Raw genomic sequence first — 24,493 nt, forward strand, 5'->3', positions numbered from 1 at the left:
GTTTTCAATTAATAGGAGAGCTGAATTAGAAGACTATGCCGATGAAATGGCACGAAAAGGCTTATTTCAATCGGTGCCAAAAGAATCTTTGAAAGATAATCAACACATGAAGAAATAAGCTTTGTGTAATATATGTTACTATAATTTTAAATAAATTATTTAATTTTAATAGTTGATTTTTTTCCAAGTATATTTTATAATCGATCTTATCTTATGAATATATCATGAAAAAAAAACTTTTTCTATGATGAAGTAACAATATTTATGAAGATTTGTAAAAATTTTGTTAAATAAAATTGGTTGAACAAATAAAATTCTATCAACAGGAAGTGATTCGTGTCCTCACGTTTCATGGCGGCAGCCAATCATAAATGCTCATACTATTTAAAAATATGGAGATTACTCTCTACACCAATCACAAAGAACTTGCAATGGAGCATGAATTTTTAGATATTTAACATTGTAAGGACGTATGGTCGTGGACATAGTAGAATATTGAAAGGTTTATATTAAACAAAGAATAATAATTAATTTATATTTTTCCCTGACTTATTGAATGAAAATTTTTTTTCGATGTTTTACAATAATTAATTGAATAAACTACTTGTTTTAAAAGCGACGTCACGTATGTTTGTCTACATCGAGTCAATGCGCATGTCAAGTTGAAAATTGCAAATGGCGTCCGTTGTTATTGTTCGTACCGAATAACTATTTGTAAAATATATACTAATCTTTTTAGCGATTTTTCTAATGGACTGTTATACTGATGCGATGCTTTAACTTCTGATGTTTCGACGCGACGGTTTTAACTACGTCTTTATGTGTTTCGAGTGTTTTTTTCAAATTCTATGTGTGTCATGCAAATGGGGTAAGCTGGAATTATCGGATGTCGCTTAGGTTGTTTTGGATAGTTTCAATAAGAAAATGGAGTGAAGTTCTGTGACCTAAAGTGTAAAAATGAAATCTTTATGAAGTTAATTTATTAGCGCATTAAGTTTGGAATGAAGGAAGAGACGGGAAGTGTAGTAAATTACTAATGTTCCATGCCGTGACTGAACTCCCCGTACATTTCAAAATGGCTGCTGCTCTTCACGATATATGAGCTTTGCGTCACTGAAACATAAATCAGTGGTTTTGATTCGTGAGGAAATTCGCGTGTTTTTAGTTGGGTGATCCCATGTGAAAAGTTGATATTAAAAGAAGGACAGTGCCCCGGGAAATCCTGGGGCGGAACAATTGTGGCATATCATATGTTTTGGTAGTAGTGGACACAGTGACCATAGGACCGATTTTGCTTTACGTCCAAGCCGGATAGTAATGTTGCACTTGATTTTACAGGATGATTTGGGACACGAGACAATAGAACTTGTGTGTTATTGAGCGGAATGTGACATTGTATGATAGGTGAGTTTATTATTTTTTCGTTTATTTACATTTTGCTGGGTGTACGATCGAGTGGTGTTTCGGACAAATTTACAAAATGGACACATTAGAGGGTGACAGTAGGTCGGCCGGCGGTGGTTGGTGTGCCCCGTGCCTTTAAAACACAATCGGCGACATATTTTAATGAACTTTCCACTATTATATATAAAATACGTAATAAAAAAAAGTTGTGTAACGATGTTTAGTCGACCTTGCAGTGGAATAGGAAATATTTAATGCATTAAAATTTTGTAAGGACCAAAATATGCCAACCCTCTGCTACAATTAGTTGGTCGTCTTATTAGCGTGTTTTATGTTTGTCAATCGGGTTTTTGAAAGTGAGGTTATTGCTTCTTGTATAGATTACAACTACTATCTGTCACAAGTTATAGTATGTCCAGATATTATATATGCATCATTATAATTATATGAACCTATTTAACTATATTTTTTGTTTCTTTTTGCTTCATATGAACATTTAAGATGCTATACCAAATATACTTTTAAATAATTTCAGAATAATTTCTAAGACATTTAAAACTTACCTATATATGTTAATATTTTTATATAACTTTATTATTAAAAAATTAAAAAAAAAATTGTACATAGGTTATATCTTATAGGTTGCATGATAAGAATTAAATATTACATTAATCCTACCATTCACATGTTAAAATAAAATATAGTAATTAACATAATATTATTAGATATTTCTATTATTATTTTTTTATGTAGTCTTTAACAGAGATGACACAAGTCATTATTTTTTTTTTAAATGAACAGGCAATAATTTATATATATAAAATGTAATAAGTAAAAAAATAATGTTAATATTCTGACTCAAATTTTACAATAAATTTTGGCCAAATCCGGTGATTAATAATAGCTATGATGCTTTCCCATATAGTTATTTAAGTATTTGACAAGTATTTTTAATTATTACTCAGGCTTACATTCAAAAAATTCTCAGCATAATAAATTAAATACAATATACCATGAAACTATGTTAGAATAAACATTTTATTATAATAACTCTAATGAAAATAAACATGTTTTTGTAAGCATATATTTCGTTAATTACACAGTAGAAAAACTATACCAAAAAAATTTAATTTAATTTTTTTATCATATAATGATTTTCATAACTTATTATAAGACACAAAACTATTTTTTAGGTATACAATTGCACTGTGAAGTTTTAGACTTAAATGGACTTGTTTAGTATGGGAACATTATATGTATGTATATATATAGCAAAAACTAAGCGATTCCCAAACAATATAAAATTTTATATATTAAAAAGACTTATTTATAAAATCATTAAACAGATTTTGGTTTATTTATTAATTTTAACAATCATTTTATAATATGTAAAGCTATCTAAATTATCTATTATAGATTGGTCACATAAAAGGCTCTGATTTTTTTCTTGATGATGAATTTTTTTTTTTTTACATATTAAATCCATGCTAATATATTTTATGAAAAATTTGCATCAAAAATGTCTTAATTTTTTTAATAGAAATGATAATTAACGTTCCGTTTTGTCTTAAATGTGATAAACATTTTTTGTTATTAGTTTTTTTTTTACTCTAATAAAAATATTTAGAATAATAAGTGATAATAAAATTACAGATAATAATTACTTCAACCGTTTTAGTTTATTTCATTGATTAAAACTCATAACTCGCTCATTTTAATAACACATAATATATGTACATAGTATAATATTAAATAATAATAATATCCTTACAAAAAAAATATGTTTAAGTACACCTAATAAATTATAATTTTTTTTTTCCCATCAATTTATTCAACATAGAAATCAATTATTTTATTATCATTAATAATAATAAGAAAATACATAAAAAATGTATTTAGTTGTAATGCTAATGAAATTTTGTATTATCTATGCCATTTCTCAATAGACAATAAAGACTTTTTTTTTTAGTTATTTACTTATTTAAAATGAAAAATAATTGTGATATTTAGGATTTGTATAATTGTACAATTTATTTGTACATTGATTTTGGTGATGACAAAAATATTAATTATACATGCCCCTGACATATGTCAAGTCCAACCCAAGACAGTGAAGTAAAGACTTATTGGGGATATACTATTTTCAGTTATAATAATATGCTATTAATTGTATGATACAGTGGATTGGAGGATAAGAAAGATATAGAGATCTCACTTAACATTTTCTGTCTTCTTCATAAAAATCTAGGTGATTACTAAAGTATTTTTTTTATTAATTAATTTAAAATGTTTTTCAGCATGGCAGCGGATAGCGATGGGTTAGGCACGGCTGGCGGCGGATCGTGCGGAGTGGTTGTTACCTGCGAGGGGGATCTTCGAGACCCGCGCTTCCCTGCCCGCCTCCGCCGCCTGTTGCGAGATCTGCGCGTCCTGCTAGCGGAGCCCCATCCGCACACACTGAAAGTTAACAAGGTGGGTGGATCATGGACATAGGAAATAGTGCCATGGTGGAGGCATAAACTGATTTTTGTTTTATGTAGTCCAAACTGGCGGAATGTAAACTAAAAGTGCTGAATATGGTCCAAGCAGGTTGAATATAGTGGACACTAGCAGAATATTAGTCATAACAGACTGCTCATAATCCAAAGCAAATCCAAATGGGCTTTGTAGAACCTGTGTCATGATAAGGATGTTTCAGTTTTGTTAGCAATTTAGTTTTCAGTCCGATGGCCATACGAAATTTATATGAGATGAGGTTTCATACAATTCTTTTGAATATAAAGACAACTTTCCGTTCTAATTGAATCTACATATCAGTTGTTCTATGCACCTATAACAGTTTGGAGGAAATCAATATGCTAATATAGTTTTTGTTTATAAAAAAATGTATAATAATTAATATGTTACAAAAAAATTCCTATTCTTTACATTAAAAAAATATATATCTTAAGGTATAGGTAATTCATTGCTTGGCATTATCTTTATACAGTTATGATGGAAGGTTTTAATGATTCGTCAGCAGTTTATAACAAATTTAAAATTTTGACAAAGTAATATATAAGCCTTTATTCCAAGAAAATACCAAATGCTGTTAGTGTAGTGTGAAGATCTGAATATATATATATATAGAACTTTTGATTTTTTTCTTTGACTTGAATTAATTTTATTGTTTTGGTCGTTCTTTCATAGGAAGCTGCTTTTTTTTGTTGGAAAACAACAAATGAAACGTAATATATACATATAATTTTCATTGGACGAATTTGTGGTTTCTATAACATATAATTGGGCTATGATTGTCATAAATAGTTTTAATATGAATATTAATTTACGAATTTTACTTAAGAAAACCAAAAACATATATGTGTTTTTCCTCAACAATCATTACTTACTAAAAAAAAAAATCAGTAATAAAAATTACAGACAGACAATTTGCTTAACCTATAAAAGTATGAATAGAAAAAATATATATAATCTACAATTAATTTAAAATATGTTCTGTATTTTTAATTATCACAATATTTATTAATTGTTTGTGGTACTTATTGAAAAAAAATATGATACATATAAAATAAAAAAATATAGGAAAAAAGTGTTCTAATTCTTTAGATGTATGAGAAAATTATGACATTGGATACAACATGTATTGCTCTGGGTTTTTCCCGTCAAAATATATATAATCTTATCTTGATATGTTGCCATTATAATTCTCATATATCACCAAATAATATTTTATATAATTCTAATGTGAAGCAAAAAAACAAATAAAAGCACTTGGTGACTGATATAAACAAAAAAAAAATGGTTCAGAAAAATTTTTTTTTTTTATGAAATACATAAAAAAAATTACTCAATTTTAAATATAGTTATATGATATAGTTCATACAGAAGAATTGCATGATATATAATAAATTTAATCTTGTGTGCTTTGTTTGAGACAATAGATGGCGCTGTTTTCTGGTTGCCATAACAATTTTTCTAAGCACACATTATAAACTTGTCTGTGAAGTCTGTAAAAAGCTTGTTTATACGTAACATTGTTTTTGAACAAATAAATAATTTACTATAAAACATTATATTCAGAGGAAGTTTTTGTGTAACTCGAACAATATTGACTAATTTCTAATGTTATTTTTCATAAGGAAGTTGTTGTAGTATATGATTCAATACATTAAAAAAAATAGTTATATTAAAATATTTTTGACCACACTGAAGTTAAATGTCTATGTAAATTAATAATGATTTTAGAAATGATATGAAAGTACACAGATTAAAAAAAAAGATAATGTTTTATAAAACTTGAACTTGTATTCAATGTAAAAAAATATATTAACTCTGAGAAAAATTGGAATGTATGTTCTCAACAATTAAATTACACCATAACCATTAGCCAAATTCTAGCCTGAACCTATTGTGATGAGATTTGTTTGTTGTGATGGTGATACTGCATGAGATGGAATTAGGGTATTAAATTATCTTTCCCAAATATTAAAACCACGTTCTATTGAAATTACGAACGGCTAAGAGAGTACAAGTCTAAAAAAAATTATAAAAAATGTTTGAGTCGTAATAAAGAAACTTTGTCTTTACCAACTCGCCTTTTTTTTTTTGGGAGTCCCAAAAAAAAATATATATTTTATATGCTTCATTACATTCGCCAGTTATTTACACGTAACTTTATCAAAATACATCCAGTCACGACACTTAGCAACGATTTTATAGACTAATTGTACATTCTATATTGTTTCTTTATAGTTATAGATTAGAATGTTACTGCAAGATATTTTATTTACATATTTATATTAAATGTCGAGAAAAAGATTATTAAAAAAGGTTGATCGCACGGCGTGTTTGTATTTAAATATCTCGGTATAAGTTGGTCTGATAAGTATGGGAAGTCATGAAATCTAATGTTGTAAAACATAGTAAAACAATAGCAATTACGAAATAAGTAGGAATTTAATAAAAAAATATTTGTCTAATTTATTAGGTTATCCTTTTATGGGTTTATTACGTGTTTGTTTATCTTTTGCATGATATTATTTTCCTATGACAATTCGTTTTTTTTTAAATTCTAGATATAAGTATGCAGAATTAAAAATATTCGCCTTATATTTTTTTTTTACAGTATTACTGTTGAATAAAATGTCGACTTTTTACTAGTACTTTTTTTTATATATATAATATATATTACTTATTTTTATATATAATATATATAGAACTTCTTTTGTTTGATTGCTCATCATCCGCAGGTGGAGCCGTGGAACTCTGTCCGTGTGACGCTGTCGGTGCCCCGCGCAGCTGCGGCCCGTCTTAGGGCTTTGGCCGCAGCGGGGGCGCCGCAGCTTAGGGCTCTGGGCATCCTCTCGGTCCAATTGGACGGGGACGCGGCTGTGTCACTGAGGCTGCAGCACGGGACCGAACTGAGGATCAATACGGATGCTGATGGTGAGTGTTGTTTTATTAGTAGAGGAGACCAAAGGATATACATGACTAACTAACCCCTAGTATAGGTTTGAACTCTCACAGATTATTAACATAGATTTAAGAATTGGATAGTGGAAACACCTTTCATATTTTGATGGTGGAAACTTACTTGTTGTAAGGGTAAAGTAGATAATAGGTGAGATTGGATCAATTAGTGTACTATGGAACAAATAATTATGTGGATATATCTAACTGAATCAATTAATATTGATTTTTTTAAAGACACTTACTGGATATTTCCACTTTGTAGTTGCACACATTCGACATAAAGACAATGTCATCCCGTAGTTATGTTTTATACAATGTTGAGCTAAAATTTTCATTGAATTTCAAACAGAATATGATAGAGTGTAAAATTATTTAATATTGGAATTTGTATCAGATGTCGCAGATCAAATTCTGCTTGTTTTGATTCATTTTTAAGTTTGGTTAGATTTTGTACTGGTTTATTTTTTAAGTGTCTTCAAAACAAAGAGTTCATGTAAAATTATATATGTATATGTGTTTATATATATATAATTTTTCTAAGCTTTCTATTAATTTTAACATTTTTTGAGGTGATCTATGTTTTTTTTATTTTTTAATAAGTTTGTTCCATTACACTTTTAATATTCATCTCCATTTCTTGTTATGTGATATTGCACCAATGTTTAACTAAATTGACTCTACTTACCTTTAGTTCTTAATGCCTACTACTGTGAGGAAAAGTGTTATTATTTATTTTATTAAGGACTTCTTAAAATCCTGTCCATTCCAAATACTATACTAATTTTACATACATACATTTGTTATGTAATTGTAAGAACAAAACAAACAATTTTGTTCGTTTAAATATTAAGGGCTGGACTGATTTCGATAGAATCCGAAGCACAGATATAAAAGAAACATGTCGTATTTTATTTTAATACAACCGCAACATTAATGTCCAGGTCGTAAAGTGAATTACATCAAAATTACCAAGGAATAGTAGTTAAAATTTTAACATACACGTAGATAAATGCTAAAGTCTCGCATACAAATGCTATTTTCAGTAATTTACTGTAAATTTTATATTTTAAATTATTATCTTTATCAGGCCACAGGGATATATGTTGGTAGTTGGTCTCATACCAATATATTCATGTGCTATGAAATGTGTGGTATTCCATCCTTTCTATGTTAAAACCTCATTGACAAAATATTAATATTATTTTTATTTTAAAGTGTATAAGTTTTATGAAATGTTAATGTATTTTAAAAAAAAATTAATCTAGTTTTTTATTTGTTCGAATCTATTTTTTGGATATTAATTTTATCTCTGTAATAATAGAAACTTATATTTTAACCGACCTCAAAAGTAGGTATTCAACTACTATATATTAATTGATTTTTTTAAATTTCTCTCAAAATATTAACGTTTTTTTGCGTATATATTTATAGTTTATCTAACAGCATAATTTCAAAATGTTGCCATTATAGGGTGTTTGTAAATTGAAAAGGAAGTCCCTTAAATCATTAATTTGTTGCTTCTGTTTAATGAAACAATATTTAGACAAATAAAATATGCTGGATATATATGAAATGATCAGTGTATATAACTGAAATATTCAATCAAAATAGCTGTTTTAAAAATTTTATCTGTCTATTTCTAGAAGCGAGCACATCCCGTCAGTCTACGGAACTGCTAGCTGGTCTCGGAGGAATCGGTCGTCTGATATCGGACGAGGGGGCTTCCACCAGCTCGGAACCGGTTCAGAACTTCAAATCACCCAACACAGTCTGCCCCATGGATGGTAAAATACCACAGAACATTCCCACACCCACCACAGATAGATGCGAATACCCCTTCGGCAGCATGACCCAGGCCAGGGTTATACATAGGAAGGAGAACACTTTAGGTGACTATATACAGACTGTTTTAAAGAAATTAGTTGGTTCATAGTTTTTTTATATATGTATATTATTTTCTTATTAAAGTTATGATATATTGGAAGGTTATAAATTATTGATTAGTATATGGCACCCATCAAGATGAGATATATATAATATGACACTTAATGTGCTAGAAAATACTATAACTCTATTTGCAAAGCCACTTTGAAGCTATATCGCGGATCTCTGGTTACAATCCTAATTGATGAAAAAGTTCTTGATCTAAATGAATTAAAATTTTTATTTATGTTCATCATAAGAAAAAAATAATATACTTAGAGTTATAAATAAAGGTATGTATACATGAATATAAAATTTTTGATCATATCTTCCAGGTATAGGTCCAACTTTAAGGCCGGCGTCAGCGGAGCCTCAGTTTCCCCGGCCGTCGACCTCGTTCACAGGTCCTCCGCCGCCGTACCCCGCCCCCAGTACCCCGGGACCCCCGCAGTCACCCACCCCAACAGTGGCTATGTCCTCCCCACTGCTGGTCAATCTATTACAGAACGACGCACCAGCACCACAACCAAGAAGTAAAGCCAATCCAGCCAAACTAGATAGATTGGAGGATTCACAGGTGATATATATTATGCATATGTTAATATTTTATTCTGAATTATACACAAAAAGAAAAGTTAGTTTCGTAAATAACATTAGTTAACTGAATATAGGATATATTTTAAGATATATTATTTAATTATTAGGTGGAGTTGGCTGTTGGTCGCGCTCCATTTGAGTATCGCGGCGGAAGGCCGACCACCCCTCGTCCTACCACCCCTACACCACCGTCACCACGGCCGCCAAGACCGATGGTGCGAAGGGCATTTCCCCCACGGCCGACACCCCCTACTCAATACAGACCTCCAAATGCGACGGTCGTAGGTAGGACGAGGTTCCCAACGCCGTATGACACGTTCCCAGCGCCTCCGCCCCCGCCCTACAGACAACAGGTGCCGAGGCCTAGACCTCCACCCCCGAGGGTTACGCCAGAGGATCTTCAAGCTCTCCTGCCGCCTTCGACGACGTCGATGGATCAGAAAACGCAGTCTAGTTTCCAGGTATTTCTATACTCATAAATTATTGGCCTATTGGTATATATACACATATATATTTTTTAAATATGTCATTTATTATTAATATATATATACTATTGTTCTATTTTCATGTAAATTTGTACTTAAATATATATAAATATATAATATAAATATTATCATAAAAACTAAGAATGACGTAAAATATGTTATGCCAATTGCTTTCTATTTAATAATGTTAATTTGTTTTTGTTTTCAGGAGTTCCAACGCTACCAGCAGCAATATAATGCTCGCCAGCGAGCGGCGTCCCGAGCCGCGTCGCAGCCTGACTGGAACGAGCCCTACCGGGACACGCTAGGGCTGTCCATCCCCGACTTACCTGATAACTGTGATCTCGACCAGTTGCTGCCAACCCTGGACCTAAATCTCGACGACACCGCCCTCTCCGCCATATCGGACCTCGACTCTAACACTAAGCTAGACCTCCTTTATGATCAACAAGATTCTATGCCCAACTCGGAATCGACCCCCGATTCCTTACTCCAGGAGATCACAGGAGGTCAATACCCCGCTCCTACCCTCAACGGACCCTACAGTGATGCGACTCCCACCACGAGTCAGATGAATAGTGATGTGCCTTCAAAATCATCGGATTCGTTCGATGGTAATACTGAGACGGCGTTCATGCCGCCTCCTCCGCCCGTGCCTCAACAGTCGACTTCGAAGTTTGTCAATTCGCCGAACCATACGGTGCCTCATCCATCTTTCAAGTCGCCGCCCAACGCTACGTACACAGCCAACGAGAGAATGGATAGAAACACAAACCAGTCGGCATCGATGCCTCCACCTATGAGGCTGCCTATAAGGGCTATGACCTCTGTGTCTACAGCGACAGTCGGCTCACAAGCCACTGCCCAAGAAATAGAGGAGCAAAGCAAACAGTACCTGATAAAAACCCTCATGAGGGACGATGAAACACCACCACCTAAGGATCCGGTCAAAAAGAGCGAAGAGGTGACGGTGGCTCAGGTCAAAGTTAAAGAAAATTGGACGGAACCGACTACAGAACTGTTTGGTATTGGGAAAGCAACAGAAGATGATAGTAAAAAGGATGATGAGCTTAAATCGAAGAATAAGATAATCAAGAAGGAAAAAGATGATAAGCTGGCTCCCAAGGGAGGCAAGCTGAGGACCGGTGGCGCGAAAGAAAAACCGGCGATACTGAAAGAAAAGATAGTTAGGGATGGGAAATGTAATAAGGTGGCCTTTCCACGACCCGTAGTTGTGAAACACAACGCAGATGGACCGAAGTCCCCGTCGGGAGAGAAGGAGTCTCTGAAACTGAGATTAAAACTCGACAAAAATGAGCCCATCGTCCAACCCGTGTACAAATCAGACGTCAGTTTCAATAACCAGCAAGTCAAAGGCGAAAAATCAATGGAAGGCGAGCCTAGGGTACCGCCGTTACATATAAGCCTCAGGGGTCCAAATTCAGCGGTGATAAAGAACTCGAAAAAGGAAAAGAAAAAACTGTGTCCAGAGTTCCTCCATTCGAAGAAAATCAAAATACGAAAATCACTGGAATCCGATGAGAAATCTCATAGACGGGACTCCCAGGAATCACTGGCGTCCAAGTCCGATAGCACTGAAAACTCAAAGACTGATGAGTATTTACATGTTAAAAACATGAAACTGAATAATCATTTTAGTGAAGGGGATGCGATGAAAGCCGAGGTCACAGGTGGCAACAATGTATATAGAATGAAAACGATATCCAAGAACGCTCACATCGTGACCAAATCCCACGACTACACCATACTCACTAAAGTGCAGTCACTAGACAATATGAAACAAAAGAAGAAGTCGAAAATGTTGAGCGAAGGAAAATCTATAGAGAAAGAGAGGGACAAAGAGTGGAAGAACGATTTGTTGGACAAAGAGGGGAAATACGCTCAGAACGAAGGTTACAGAGAGACACAGAACAATCACGAAGTGAAAAAGAAGTTACCCACAACTAAAGTTGAGAAGGATTTAGTGAAATGTGATATAAAATCCAGTGATGTTAAAATAGATGAGTACGGTGACATTAAAACTGGTGCTAGTGAGTTGGAAGGCAGGTTGTTAAAGTGTCATAAGAGTGAACGGACGGTGAGTGTTGACGAGGAGGGGAAGTTCGATCGGGACGAGAACAAGTTGAAACGGACACTCACCGAGAGTGCTATAACATCTCCTAACGGACTGATCTCGGAGAAGAAAAGGAAGACAAGCCATACATCCTGCCCAGGTATGTATGTTGATTTGCAAGTGTAGCATATAATTATACTCCAGTTGGAAAATAAACTAGAATCCCTCACATAGGACAGTTCTGTATATGATAGTATAGGTCTGTATCCGGGCTGGATTGTAATTATATTACAAACATTGTAAATTAATATCATTAATGATATATTATACATTTTAACTGTTTTAATATATTACTTTCTAACCACTCAATGGATGATGAAATGATATTATGGATATGAGAATGTAAATAATTTTCAATTTTTTTTTTTATGTATAGGTGGTTTAGATAAAAAAAAATATATATAAAATAATCAAAATTTATGTTCGTATGTGGACCAAATCATTTCACTGTTTATTAAGAATTGTTATTAGCGCATTCTTCACAAGTAGGTTTAAGTTAATAGAATAGTTCGATATCTGTAGACATCCTGATATTGTATATAAATGTAATTAATATCTATTCAAAAATAAATTTATTTGACCCAACAGTAGTGATCATTTTATTTGTAGCATGGAAAGCACTTACTGTCCATTGGCCCATTTAGTAATAAGAATTTGTATTATTGAGCTAAAAACATCAGATATAAACTATACTAGTCAGTCACAATATTGACATTAATTGATAATAATTTGTATATAGAAGAGAATTAGTTCCGCGGCAACTACCGAACGAGTAGTATAAATTCAGAAATGTGAAGGCTTATATGTTTGGGTTCCAGATGCCCCTGGATCGACAAACATAGGCACGATAGGAGGCAGTCGGGAATCGTCACCGCCCGCCTCTAGTCAACGCCCCGGTGCGGTCTCCCCTCGCCGGAAAGAGAGGCCCAAGGACAAAACGTACTGCAAACTCGTAGCCGAGAGGTCCTCAAGGCCCGAGGCCGACAAGTTTAATAATCGGTCGCCAAACTCGCAGGCCCAAGGCGAGGACTCGGGCATCGAGTCGATGGACGCCTTGTCAGAGAAATCCCCAAACCAGGCGAGTCAATCCCCACCCGGGCCCCAGAGAAAAGAACGTCTGGATATGACCAGATCGACCAGTCCTACGTCCGTGCAGAGGATAATAGGGGTCATAGACCAACCGCCCGCGTCAGACGATTTGCTGGAAAGGCTGTCACTGGCGACGGGCCCGACCCACTACGATCCCGGACCTCCGGACATCGACGACATGGGAGACATCGAGGCCGAGCTGGCGAAAATGCACGCGGATCATATAAACGGAGACGACGCTCCCAGGAGGCCGCCCGACGATAACGCCTTAACCAAAGAAGTGAAAAGGGAACCCACACCGATCCTCAGAGACGACGAGAAAACGAAACAGAGTATCGACAGGATTGAAGTCAAAGACGAAGCGATGGTCGAGTCCAAGGCGACGGATCCTGACGGCAATGGAGGCTCCACCAATGACCAAAAAGTCGAAGCGCGCCCAGAAGAATCGACGGCCTCGCCCAAGAAAGAGAAGGGGCTTGAAGACTTCGACCACTTACCGAGTAGAGTCTCGCCGCCGCTGTACACGTATTCCAATCAAGAGAAAGTGTGTACAAATGACTCCTCGGAAGCGAAAGAGGAGAAGTCTACTGAAGTATCGGAGAACGGTGAGAGGAAAAGCGTGGAGTCGGAGGTGAAAGACAAGCAGGAGCTGCAAATCGAGAGGTTTCCCCTTCAGGCTGAATTTCCAGATAAGAGCTTATTAGAACAATTACTAATAGAAATACCTACGCCTGATTACGTCGGAAAGAGGCCGGAGTCACCGTCCCCGTTGTTGGAGAGGGTTGCGAGGAGTAGCGTACGGACGAGGTCTAGTAGTAAAATGAACAGCCCCGCCGACGGACCTAAAACGCCACGGCTAAGTCCGGGGCTCATTAAATTAGAAAGGTCGGATTCACCGGCGTTGCAGCCTAGGAACTGTCTCCGCAGTGGCTCAGTGGACAAAACCAGCCCGAGGACCGCGAACGCTGTGGGGGTACCCGCGAAACCCGCGCCGGCTGTAAAACGGAAGAGAAGGGAATCAGAGAGTTCCTGCGCCTCCACCATCAGCTGTGAGGAGGGCGTCTCACCGGGACGGCTGAAGAAAAAACCTCGAAGGGTCGACCAGAAACCCATGAACCCTGCCGCCATAGGAGGGAAAGGGAAGAAGGAGTCAGACAGCGATAGTGACGAGCCGTTAATATGTAAAGTACGCGGGAAGGGTATAAAAGCTGTGAAGCCAGGGGTCAAGGTGCCGAAGAGTGGTGTGGTGGGCGCCGAGGGTGTGGGCACCAGGCGGTCCGTGAGACATGGACCCGCGCCCGCCCCGCCTACACCAGCGCCACCTAACAGTACACCTGTCAGGCGGAAAACTAGGAGTGCAGGTGAGTAGCATCATAGCACTATTAAAATTTTAATTTGAATCGGTCTATTATATTGAATCGAGATAGTAGTCATGTTTTGAACTAATTATCATTTGAAGAAAAAGTGTGAAGAAAGAATGTGGATCCTGAAAGATATATTAATTTAAATGGCCTAAATCAATAATGAATATATTTTGTTATATTATAACGGGGAACTGTTTCATTTCAGTGGTGGAGGGTCCAGCGACGACCGGCGGTGGTGCGGGGGTGGTACGTCGGAGACGAGCTTCGCGCGACGGCAAGTGACGGCGGCGACGCGCGGGCTGTGCCGCGCCCCCACTCACACTCCCAGCCTCACACCCTCTACCGCACCCTCTGCCGCTGCACCCTCTGCACCCACTGCACCCTCTGCCGTTGATGTACCTCGAATGACACCCTCGTCCGCACCACGTCGAACCAAATGGAAGCCGTGCGTGTCCGATCCGTCGGCGTGGTATCGTTATACTAGTGTTTGTGACAGTCGAGGGTCCACTGACGCCCCCGGGCCGGTGAAAGGACCATATCAGTTACAATGAACGGTGTGATGATTTGTGGACATTATATTTCAATGAATCTCACGTCTGTAGAATGAAAATTATAATTTTTTGTTTTTGAATATTGTGCAATAAACAACGAGGAGTCCTCTGAGGAATTTTAACCGAAGTGTGTGTTTTTTATATGTAAATGATATAGCGTGTGATCGATGTTTGAATCAAGTGTTCATAATGTTCCTGTGCAGTCGAGTTCGCCGCTCGCCGTTCGCCGACATGTTCTACATATTATTAATTATTGAACAAATCATGTTACCATTCACTGTAAATCACTCGACGTTTCGTTTAACCGTAAGCTTATTTGTTCTATAGTGTTTTAAGAGGTAAGAGCCTCAGACCGCCGGGTCGACGGCCGCGGTCTAGGTTAGCGTGTAGTTGTATCGATAATGTACAAAAGAGCACTCGTCTAACAGGCACATTGTTGATAGAATAGTTATCCGAGATATGCATAAAGTTTTAAAAAGAGATATTTTCATACGTTTTTGCACGACACCACGCGGCAGCGTCAACATGGTAGTATTAAAACGTTGGTTTTGTAAGGAGGTGGCCGCAGTCTCGTATCCGGCCGCTTCCCGTTCCGATGCTGCTATAGAGATGTTAACTTTTTTATATGTAAGTGATATCACGACCAATAAATGTAATTTTATGTGACATTGTAACTTGTATAATTTCTTAGTGAACTGATAGTTATCGCGACTGAACGTATCGACACTCTGACTGGGCTTCCACTATACTAACTATTATTTAACGCCCGCCCCCTCTACAGCCATTCACTCTGGTATCCAGTTGAACGATAATTTAAATGAAATTTTCTGCGAACCAGTGATTCATATAATTTTATATAAGCTTTTTCATCGCCTTGTACATAGTTGAAACATGATAGTATGTAATGACAGAGTGAGCTGGTGCCTCTTCAGTTTTGATATAAAAAAAGTAATCTTGTATTCATATACAATTCGTCTCACCGTTCCTAAATCTGAACGCGCTCCGAAGCAATAAAAAGTGGATGTGAGTAACAATTGATTAAAGACCCCTCTCGACTGCCTTAAAATTTTGCCTCCATTTGTAACGGTTCGTATGATATATGTTTTATTGGATGTTGTTGTTGTCATAATGTTTTTATATTGGACAACGATAGTGCTACAATACAAAATACATTTAGGATTATAGTATTTATATATTGTGGATATTTTATAATTAAATATAATTTAAATATATATATATATACGATAATATTGCCTGAAAAATTGTGCCCTAACACGTGTGCCGTTGTTGAGCTGTGTGTATAAATACTGATACGTTAGTAGTAAGGGGCGAGGCGGAGCCCCAAGTGTGACGGCGCAGGCCTGGGTGCCGTTCACCCACGGGGGGTATCTGTAAATTTTGGTGTATAGATGGGAAAAATATAATTATGTTACGCGTTAAGTAAATTTTGTTTTTTTTTTCTTTTCGTCTTATTTTTTTCGCCGATCGTCGCATTGTACATACGTCTTCGCGCCGAGCGACGGCCGCTTTAGGGTAAAACGCCTTGTACTGTAAATTAAAGAATAGGAATAGCTCGTGTACCATATAATTTTAGTGACCGGGGTCCTCAGATGTAGCTGTGTATATTGGGTGTATAGTTATCATTTAGTTTGTTTTCATTTTGGACTAATGATAGTTATTTATGCTGATAAAATATTTATCTATATTAAAAAAAAAAAAGAGAAATACAAATAGTTTAAACACTATATATATAGGCTAGGGGTTACACACGATATAGTATATAGTTTTGGTATGTAAACATTTAATGAATTGTAAATAGATACGCAGATATAGTGAATAAATAAAGAATTGATACAATAAAATATTATAATTTTATGTTATTGTAATATTTTTTCTAGGATGTGTTGTTAGTCGGCGTTGTGTCGCCGTATTAGGTCAAATATAGAGCATGTACATTTTTGTTGCTGGCAATTATCGTGTTGCGACTATTCTTATATATATACATATATATATATTATATATATATTTTTAATTATTGTGCATTATTTTTTTTTTCTCCTGTAAGTTGCTTTCTCTGTCGTTCTTCATTATTTTTTTTAAATATAATTATATTCATAAAGTACTATGAGTCATGGTGAATTATTATCATATTATTATGAATGAAAAGAAATAAGGAATATTATTGTTCTGCTATTATTAAATTTGTAAAGTTAGTTTATTAATAAATGAATAAAAAAAATATTTGTTTCTTTATTACCCGACGGTCTACTCTAAATTGACGAACAAACCAAAAAGTATGTACAGAATTTATTTTTAAATTAATTTCATTGATAATAGTGTAAATAATTTACTATTTTACCATATACATAAAAACTATTTCCTGATTGTAGCTTCTAAGCTATATGTTTACATATATAACGAACCAATTGATTACCTAATGACGTGTTGAGCTTCAGCCCAAAACATTCATTAAGATGAGAGAAATAAAAAAATGAATTTGTTATTTTCCCTGTTAAGCACGACACCAACTCCTTAGATAGAAAAAACAAAAAAAAATAAAGTAGTTAACATTCTAATCTAAATGATTGTACTTTATTTTATATAAAAAAAAAAGTTATTAATCGTTCAATCTTGTTAATTACAAATGCTAGATAGTAAATAATATTTGGAAGATTTCTTTGACAAAAAAAAACTTGTCCTCATTAATTTGTTTTACTCTTGTGTGTAAACTCTTCACGGTTGGCTATTCCAGCAATTTTTAGAAGAAAAAAATATCTGTAAACAAAGATCTGTGATAATAGTTGTATGTTTATTATAGATAATATATCAGTTTTTATTCAAACATTAATATATCTGGTACGTGTAAACCAGGGATGTCACGGAGGTAATTTTATCCGAAGGCGGAGTCGGAGTTTTATGGCGGGACAGAAGTCGTTGCAGAGAAATTTTTTCGTTTAAAGACAGGATACAATAAGAGACATTTTTTATATAAAAATAGAATGATTTGATAAATGGGTGAAACAAAGAGATTTAGCTGATTAAAAGCAAACATTGATAAAATTATATTAAAATTGACCTGCAATTATAAATAATGAGAGGGTTTTAAATTGAATGTGTTTTTTTCAAATAAATATATTTCATTAATTAATTCAATGAAAAATGGTAAAATATTTATCACCAATCAATATATTTTATGAATACATATAATTTTGTTTGATTTCATTTTATTGGTAAAAATTATCTTTGACTAATATTAATCAATAGAATATTTTTAGTCTGTGAGCTACAACAAAAACTAGCCTACTTCAATATTTATTGAACAGACTGCATTCGCAGTATATTCGAAGTTTCATAAGAATTCTTAAATTTAATTACATACAAATGTAAGTATTAAGTTTTATATTACTGACAAGTTTGTTTAATTAAAACATCAAAAATCGTAGGATTTGGATAAAATAAACGAACGTAGTAAAATCTTACGCCTATGTTATGTAAGAACGTCAATATTCTATTTTCAAATTAAATTTTTGAGTTTTTCAATTAGGAATATTTATTTTTTCTTAATATTAATAGTTTTTTCTTTTGTTACACGTTATATATTGCTTATTCAGGTCATGTTAATTAAATTATTTTCTTATTTTATTATCTGAAAATTTTATAACCTGTTCAGTCTCTAACTTATTATGAATTACTTAAATCCAAACGCCGTGGAACATAAGCTTACCTATTTAAGAATCCATTTTAAGAATTTTATTGAAACAAAATGTACTAAAAGTCAAAATAAACTACTCTCATAATGACCTGGTAAAATATCTATTATTGTTAGTAATTAGAACATGATTTTCATTAGGCAACTCTGGCCATCTAATTCTACGTCTCTGTTTAATGTCTGCTGGGATGTTATTTTATTAAATCTAGTTAAAAATATAAATACTTCTTAGAAAGGTGCTTATCATAAATCAGCATATTAAAGTTTTATGTAACTAAAACATCGTTATTATAAGTAAAAATCTTATTTTCTCCCATTATATTCAAGATGGCTGGTGAGAAGGCAGTGTCAACGGCGTCCAAGCCCCAAATGCGTGGTCTCCTCAACTCTGCTATCAAGCGCAACTTGATCCTCTCCCTATCTTTCGCTGCTGTTTGTGGCTTTGCCTTCAAACAGCTCGTTGGTAATGAACGCAAGAGGAAGTATGCCGAGTTCTACAGGTATATAATAAACTAACACAAGATTGATGTAAAAAATATATGCATATTTCTAAATAATCTGTTACCTTTCAGGACATATGATGCTGAGAAGGAGTTTGAGGAGATGCGTGCGAAGGGACTGTTCCAATCATGCTAAATATTTATGTGATATAATGTAGTTCTTACTTTGCTCTGTAATTAAAAATGTTATTTATTTCAGTATTTTCTTTTTACCCGCAAGATGACGAATGGCCAATGTTTTAACCCTTTAAGTTAAATAACCTGTTATAATTTTGTTAGATGTTTCTATTATTTTATACAATGTTAGAGAGATAACATTAAATTCAAAGCAGTAGATACAGTTACAAAGTTATTGAATGAATATTTAAAAAAAAGAAATTTATTTTCATTATAGAAATTTGAAGAGATGGATTCAAAAATATTCTTCAAGTCATGTAAAATCTAAATTTAGTCATAGTCTAAATAAACAAAAAAAAAAAATCTTACATATAAGAGGTGATTTTGTTTGCAAGCAAAACCATTGGTTTTAAGAATAAGATTAAGTGTGGTATTCAAATTTTCAATTAAATTTGATGTTACCAATTTATCATTCCGGACATAAAGTAACCTTATTAACCTAAATTCCTTCCACAAAGAATAAACATTTTCAAAGTAAACGATTAACTACTAAAAAAACAGTTAAGTGAATTAATTAATATTTATTTAATCTCATTTTTGTTTATGGTTAACTCATTATATTGTGTTTACACCAAATGATTAATACTGAATGAAATTTTTAAGGATCCGTATATTACTATCACCACTTAATTTCAATATTTTTCCTTTTTAAATCTATATAAAAATTATCCTAGAATGAGTAAAAAAAATATGCGTGAATAGAATTCTAATACTACGTTTTTTTTGCTTTAGATTTAATGGCATTTGTTTTTTGTTATGACAACACGATACGTTTTTTTCAAGAGGTAAATTATATTTGGGTATTTGTATTGGGTCTAAAACATTCATCCTATTAATAATAACATTGTTTTTTCTATTTTATTTTTTTAATTCATGTAGCGGATATATGAATATTGTTTATATACATTTCAACAGTATATTATATATTTCTACGATTTTTCATAGTCATATCATGTAAAGTCACGTGATATAAATAAAATACAACTGATTTGTAGGATAATTTAATCAGGACATCAATATACGTATCATTCCGGAATACATAATATTAACAATTCTTTTGATTACATCGCCTCAATTATAATAACACTAAAATTATAATCTACTCAATGGTAGGTTTCTTACAATAAAATATCAGTACAGGGACCAGCCTGTTAATAACACTACAATGAAATTAAAGATAAAAAACAAATGCGTCATCATGCGCCATCTTAGATTTTCAATTACATTTTTTTTTTAATAAGTTAAGAAAGTTTTTTTCTAACATTTAATAAAATTGGTCTTGGAACATGATACGTAACATGCAAGTTATCTGGAGTGATGTTTTGTGACAAGCAATGATTAAAAGAAAATATATGTATGTGTGTTTTTCTGATGCGGCTGTTTTGAAATATCTTTAAAGGAATTGACATATGAGCGCTTGAAAACCCGTTTGAATTGGATTAATAATGACCATTGTTTTTATGTAACAGGTTGATAAAAATTAAGGAATCTAAGGATAACTATTTATTGAAGACAATTAATGGCATAAATGTTTGTTATAGCGTGGTGTCGCAATGCACATTGAATATTTCACTTTTTATCAATTTTTTGTGCCCTTTGACCATTTATTGTTTCTGTGCTATAAATTGTGCTTCACTATACACACTATAAAATAGATAATTGTGAGCTCGTGGATTAATAGTATCAGGCTCTAAGTATCTCATAAAGACGACTCCAACATACCTTCTCCAATCAACTTAACGGACAATGTTTAGTTTACCTAAAATATGAAGATGCATTCAAATTTAACCTCCTTGGTTGAAAACTTTTTTTTTTCGTCGAAATAGCATTATCATTACACCTCTTCGTTAGGTAAACTGAACAGTATTCTTTCAACAACTACTTTAAAACATTAACATTACAGAAAAAATCACTAAATACAATTTTATAGTTAATAATTATTTTTATTTAATTAATAAGCGTAATAGATCAAAAAACATTGATGTTTTTTTTATTAATTACTTAGTATCTTCACTAATATTATCTGGGCGCAATTATTTAGGGTATTTATATCAATAGAGGTTTTACATATGTGGCAGTATGAACCTCTGCGTGTGTATTTTTTTAATTGTTTAAGTATTAAATGTATCTAAACAACATATTTTTTTAACATTTGTTGATAACACCGGCACACGAAAAAAATTAAGTAGAATGTGCATTTGATCGGACCTACCTACTGGTACGTATTTTTGTCCGTTGTATCCGAATTTGAGGTCAGTTTGACCTCTACATCCTCGAAATTTCGAGAAAACTTCGAAAAACCGTAAAATTGATGAAAATCGGTCTACAACAAATCGTATGTGGAACCCATGCTGAATCCAAATTAGTAATTTTGAAACCAAAACATTCTTCATTCGGTGGGCAACATAACCATCTGGCAGTGTCCCTCGGTTAACGGCGTGTGTGCCGTCATGGCAGGTACAAGTTATAAGTATTTTACGATGCAGGGAGTCGGAGGCCCTGTATCGGCGTCTGGTCAGGCCGGAAACTTGGCTACTGGAGAGTATACTATTACGAGAAGTAATTCTCATCTGTGTAATAAAAGTTCTGATTCATTTTGTTACATTTGTGGAGAATTCAATTTGGAAAGGAATCGAAGATCGTTATCTGATAAGATCAAACAAATGAAGAATGTTTTGGTATCCAAATTACTAATTTGGATTCAGCGTGAGTTCCACATACGATTTGTAGTAGACCGATTTTCATAATTTTTTGGAGTTTTCTAGAAATTTCGAGGATGTAGAGGTCAAACTGATCTCAAATTCGGGTTCAGCGGACCAAAATACGTACGCGTAGGTAGGTCCGGTCAAATGCACATTCTACTTAATTTTTTTTTGTGCTGGTGTAATGCTCAGTATGTACGTATGTAAAATTTATATCAGTAAAAATTATAATTAAGAGTTTGACAGTTGTCGTGAAAACAACATAAAATTGGTTTAGTATATTTTCAAAAGAAATAAGCTGGGACATATCTTTTTTTGTGATGGTAGGAATAATAAAAAATTGGTTAATATATTAAAAAAAGAAAACAATAATTCAAAAACCACACGCAGCGTTTTAAATTTAAACGGTAAGTAACGCTTATTTAATTTGTACCCTATAGGCCTCAAAAAGAAATAAAAATAATTGAGCAAGTCATAGAACATGCCGATTCTTATTTGCAACGACGAACTATAAACCGGAAACGTTGTTATGACATGTAATATAAACAGAGAAAAAAAATACAGATAATAAAGGTGAGCATTAAAAAGTTTACGTTCTCTCAATAAGGGCGTTGCTAGACATTTGGTCACAGATAAGAATCGACATATTTTTCATGTTTTACGTATCACTGGATCAATTGTAAATTGTCTTTCATAAAACGAAACAAAAGAAAATAAGCGTATGAACAAACATTAGTATGTGTTGTTGTAAAACTTAACAATGAGCGCCACTAAAAGTAATAGATTTTGATTTCTAACGTGACAATTGTTAAAAAAGTTGCTATAGTTTAGTCTAGTGGCGCCACCATTAACAAAACTTTGAGGCCTGCCCCAAAACATGTGACCAGCACACTTTATAATGATATTAAAACGTTATTAATTCCAACGATTATTGCTAACGGGTTCCATTCTATGCTATGATCAAGTGTTCTCCATGCCCCTGACATCAAATATCTTCCCCTCGTTGTCTTCCTGTCCGTACCCTGTGTCGTCATATTCTGCGTCTCTGCCATTCTTAACGGATTCCACGGTCGGTCCGTGGAGCTTAACGCACAGTATTTCCTTGTAGTTTTCAAGGGCCAAGGCCAGCACAGATCCACCGAGGAGGATCTCGCACGACGTGACCCTGTCTGGCGGAGTGTACACCGCTATTAGTTTCCCTGTAAAGTTTGAATCTATTACTTTCCGTTCACACGACAATTTCATTACAACTCCCTAATACTTTACGATTTATAAAGAATTCTTCCCAAAAAAACTGTCTGTTCAGACATTTAAAGACACTTAAATGCAGTCGTCAAACTTCATATGACGAGCAGATATTGTCTGGTGACGTCACCCATCAGGCCTGTACTCCTCGTATAAGTTCCTTACCAGTATGAAGGTCCCACAGCCTCACTGATCGGTCCAGTCGCTCCTTGTCTGCGGACAGGAGTGTGGCCCCCGCACGACCCAGGGACAACATAGAAGGAGCCGAGCGGTGACCGCGCAAGGTCAAACGACAATTACCTGCGTTATAATATGGCATTCAGTATTCTATGGACTACCGTAATAATGAATTATGAAATAATTTAACATGATTTGAATTTTAATAGTTTTTAACCGTCAGTATACACAACACATCTTAGGCTTCGTTCACACGGCATTGTCCTGCACGTTTTTTTGCAGTATACGTCTTAACGTATAAATAGTGACCATACAACGCACATAGATCCATTCACACGTACACGTTTTTCTGCCGTACAATCGTCGTGTGAATGGATCTATGTGCGTTGTATGGTCACTATTTATACGTTAAGACGTATACTGCAAAAAAACGTGCAGGACAATGCCGTGTGAACGAAGCCTAAAGATGTGTGTTAAAATATGCTATTCATATCTTGATAATGATTTTATTAATATTGTTCTAATTTAGAACTATCGAGTTAATTATTCAACTTAACACACACGAAATTTAATTTAAAAATCATGGAAAATAGTTGCATAATTAAAAAATTATATCATGCAACAGAATTTTTATTACATAAAAACCTCGGAAAAGTCATTCATTATCGTTAAAGGAAAAAAGAAAAGCCTTGAAATATGTTTCGACGAGGCTTATTCCTATTCCAACCAGCATCCATCACTTACCAGTTACAAGATCCCACACAAGTATCCTTGTATCCGCCAGCCCGGACACCACACATCCGTCCGCGGAGCTGATAGCCAGCGCCACGGTGTCACAGCCAGGCTTCCATTTCTTGAACAAAGTCCCAGACTGCAGGTCGTATACTACTATGAAGTTGGGGCTCGGCTCATCTAGCTCCCGGGACACCACACACACGTAGGACCCTGAGATTATTCAGATTAC

General features: G+C 34.2%; 3 protein-coding genes across 5 annotated transcripts in view; 2 read left to right on the plus strand and 1 right to left on the minus strand.

The window, feature by feature from the left end:
* Positions 1-661: 661 nt before the first annotated feature.
* On the plus strand, positions 662-16,788 carry LOC116775305 (uncharacterized). Of its 2 annotated transcripts, XM_032668178.2 has the most exons (10): positions 662-868; positions 1,339-1,404; positions 3,702-3,876; positions 6,654-6,849; positions 8,520-8,765; positions 9,135-9,376; positions 9,504-9,857; positions 10,090-12,115; positions 12,834-14,465; positions 14,674-16,788. In XM_032668178.2, exons 3-10 carry the CDS (start codon positions 3,703-3,705, stop codon positions 14,748-14,750), a joined length of 4,947 nt encoding a protein of 1,648 aa, XP_032524069.2. In that variant the 5' UTR covers positions 662-868; positions 1,339-1,404; position 3,702; the 3' UTR covers positions 14,751-16,788. The 2 variants fall into 2 exon arrangements, with proteins under 2 accessions (XP_032524069.2, XP_032524070.2); XM_032668179.2 differs by having other exon boundaries at positions 662-1,404; positions 8,523-8,765.
* Positions 16,789-18,242: 1,454 nt separating this feature from the next.
* LOC116775115 (cytochrome c oxidase subunit 6C-like) lies at positions 18,243-19,421 on the plus strand. The gene is made up of 3 exons (XM_032667935.2): positions 18,243-18,402; positions 19,056-19,228; positions 19,301-19,421. The coding sequence occupies exons 2-3, from the start codon at positions 19,056-19,058 to the stop codon at positions 19,362-19,364; spliced, it is 237 nt and encodes a 78-aa protein (XP_032523826.1). The 5' UTR covers positions 18,243-18,402; the 3' UTR covers positions 19,365-19,421.
* Positions 19,422-20,393: 972 nt separating this feature from the next.
* Positions 20,394-24,493, minus strand: part of LOC116775054 (uncharacterized) — a 32,998-nt gene continuing 28,898 nt past the window's right edge. For both annotated transcript variants that reach the window (XM_032667847.2, XM_032667846.2), the window contains exons 22-24: positions 24,274-24,474; positions 23,518-23,652; positions 20,394-23,306 (exon numbers count right to left, since the gene is read on the minus strand). In XM_032667847.2, coding sequence (XP_032523738.2) covers positions 23,068-23,306; positions 23,518-23,652; positions 24,274-24,474 — 575 coding nt within the window. In that variant the 3' untranslated portion in view covers positions 20,394-23,067. The remainder of the gene's footprint in view (positions 23,307-23,517; positions 23,653-24,273; positions 24,475-24,493) is intronic.

The sequence above is a fragment of the Danaus plexippus genome, chromosome 25, assembly GCF_018135715.1.
Source record: "Danaus plexippus chromosome 25, MEX_DaPlex, whole genome shotgun sequence".
In the NCBI taxonomy this organism is placed as follows: Eukaryota; Metazoa; Arthropoda; class Insecta; order Lepidoptera; family Nymphalidae; genus Danaus; species Danaus plexippus.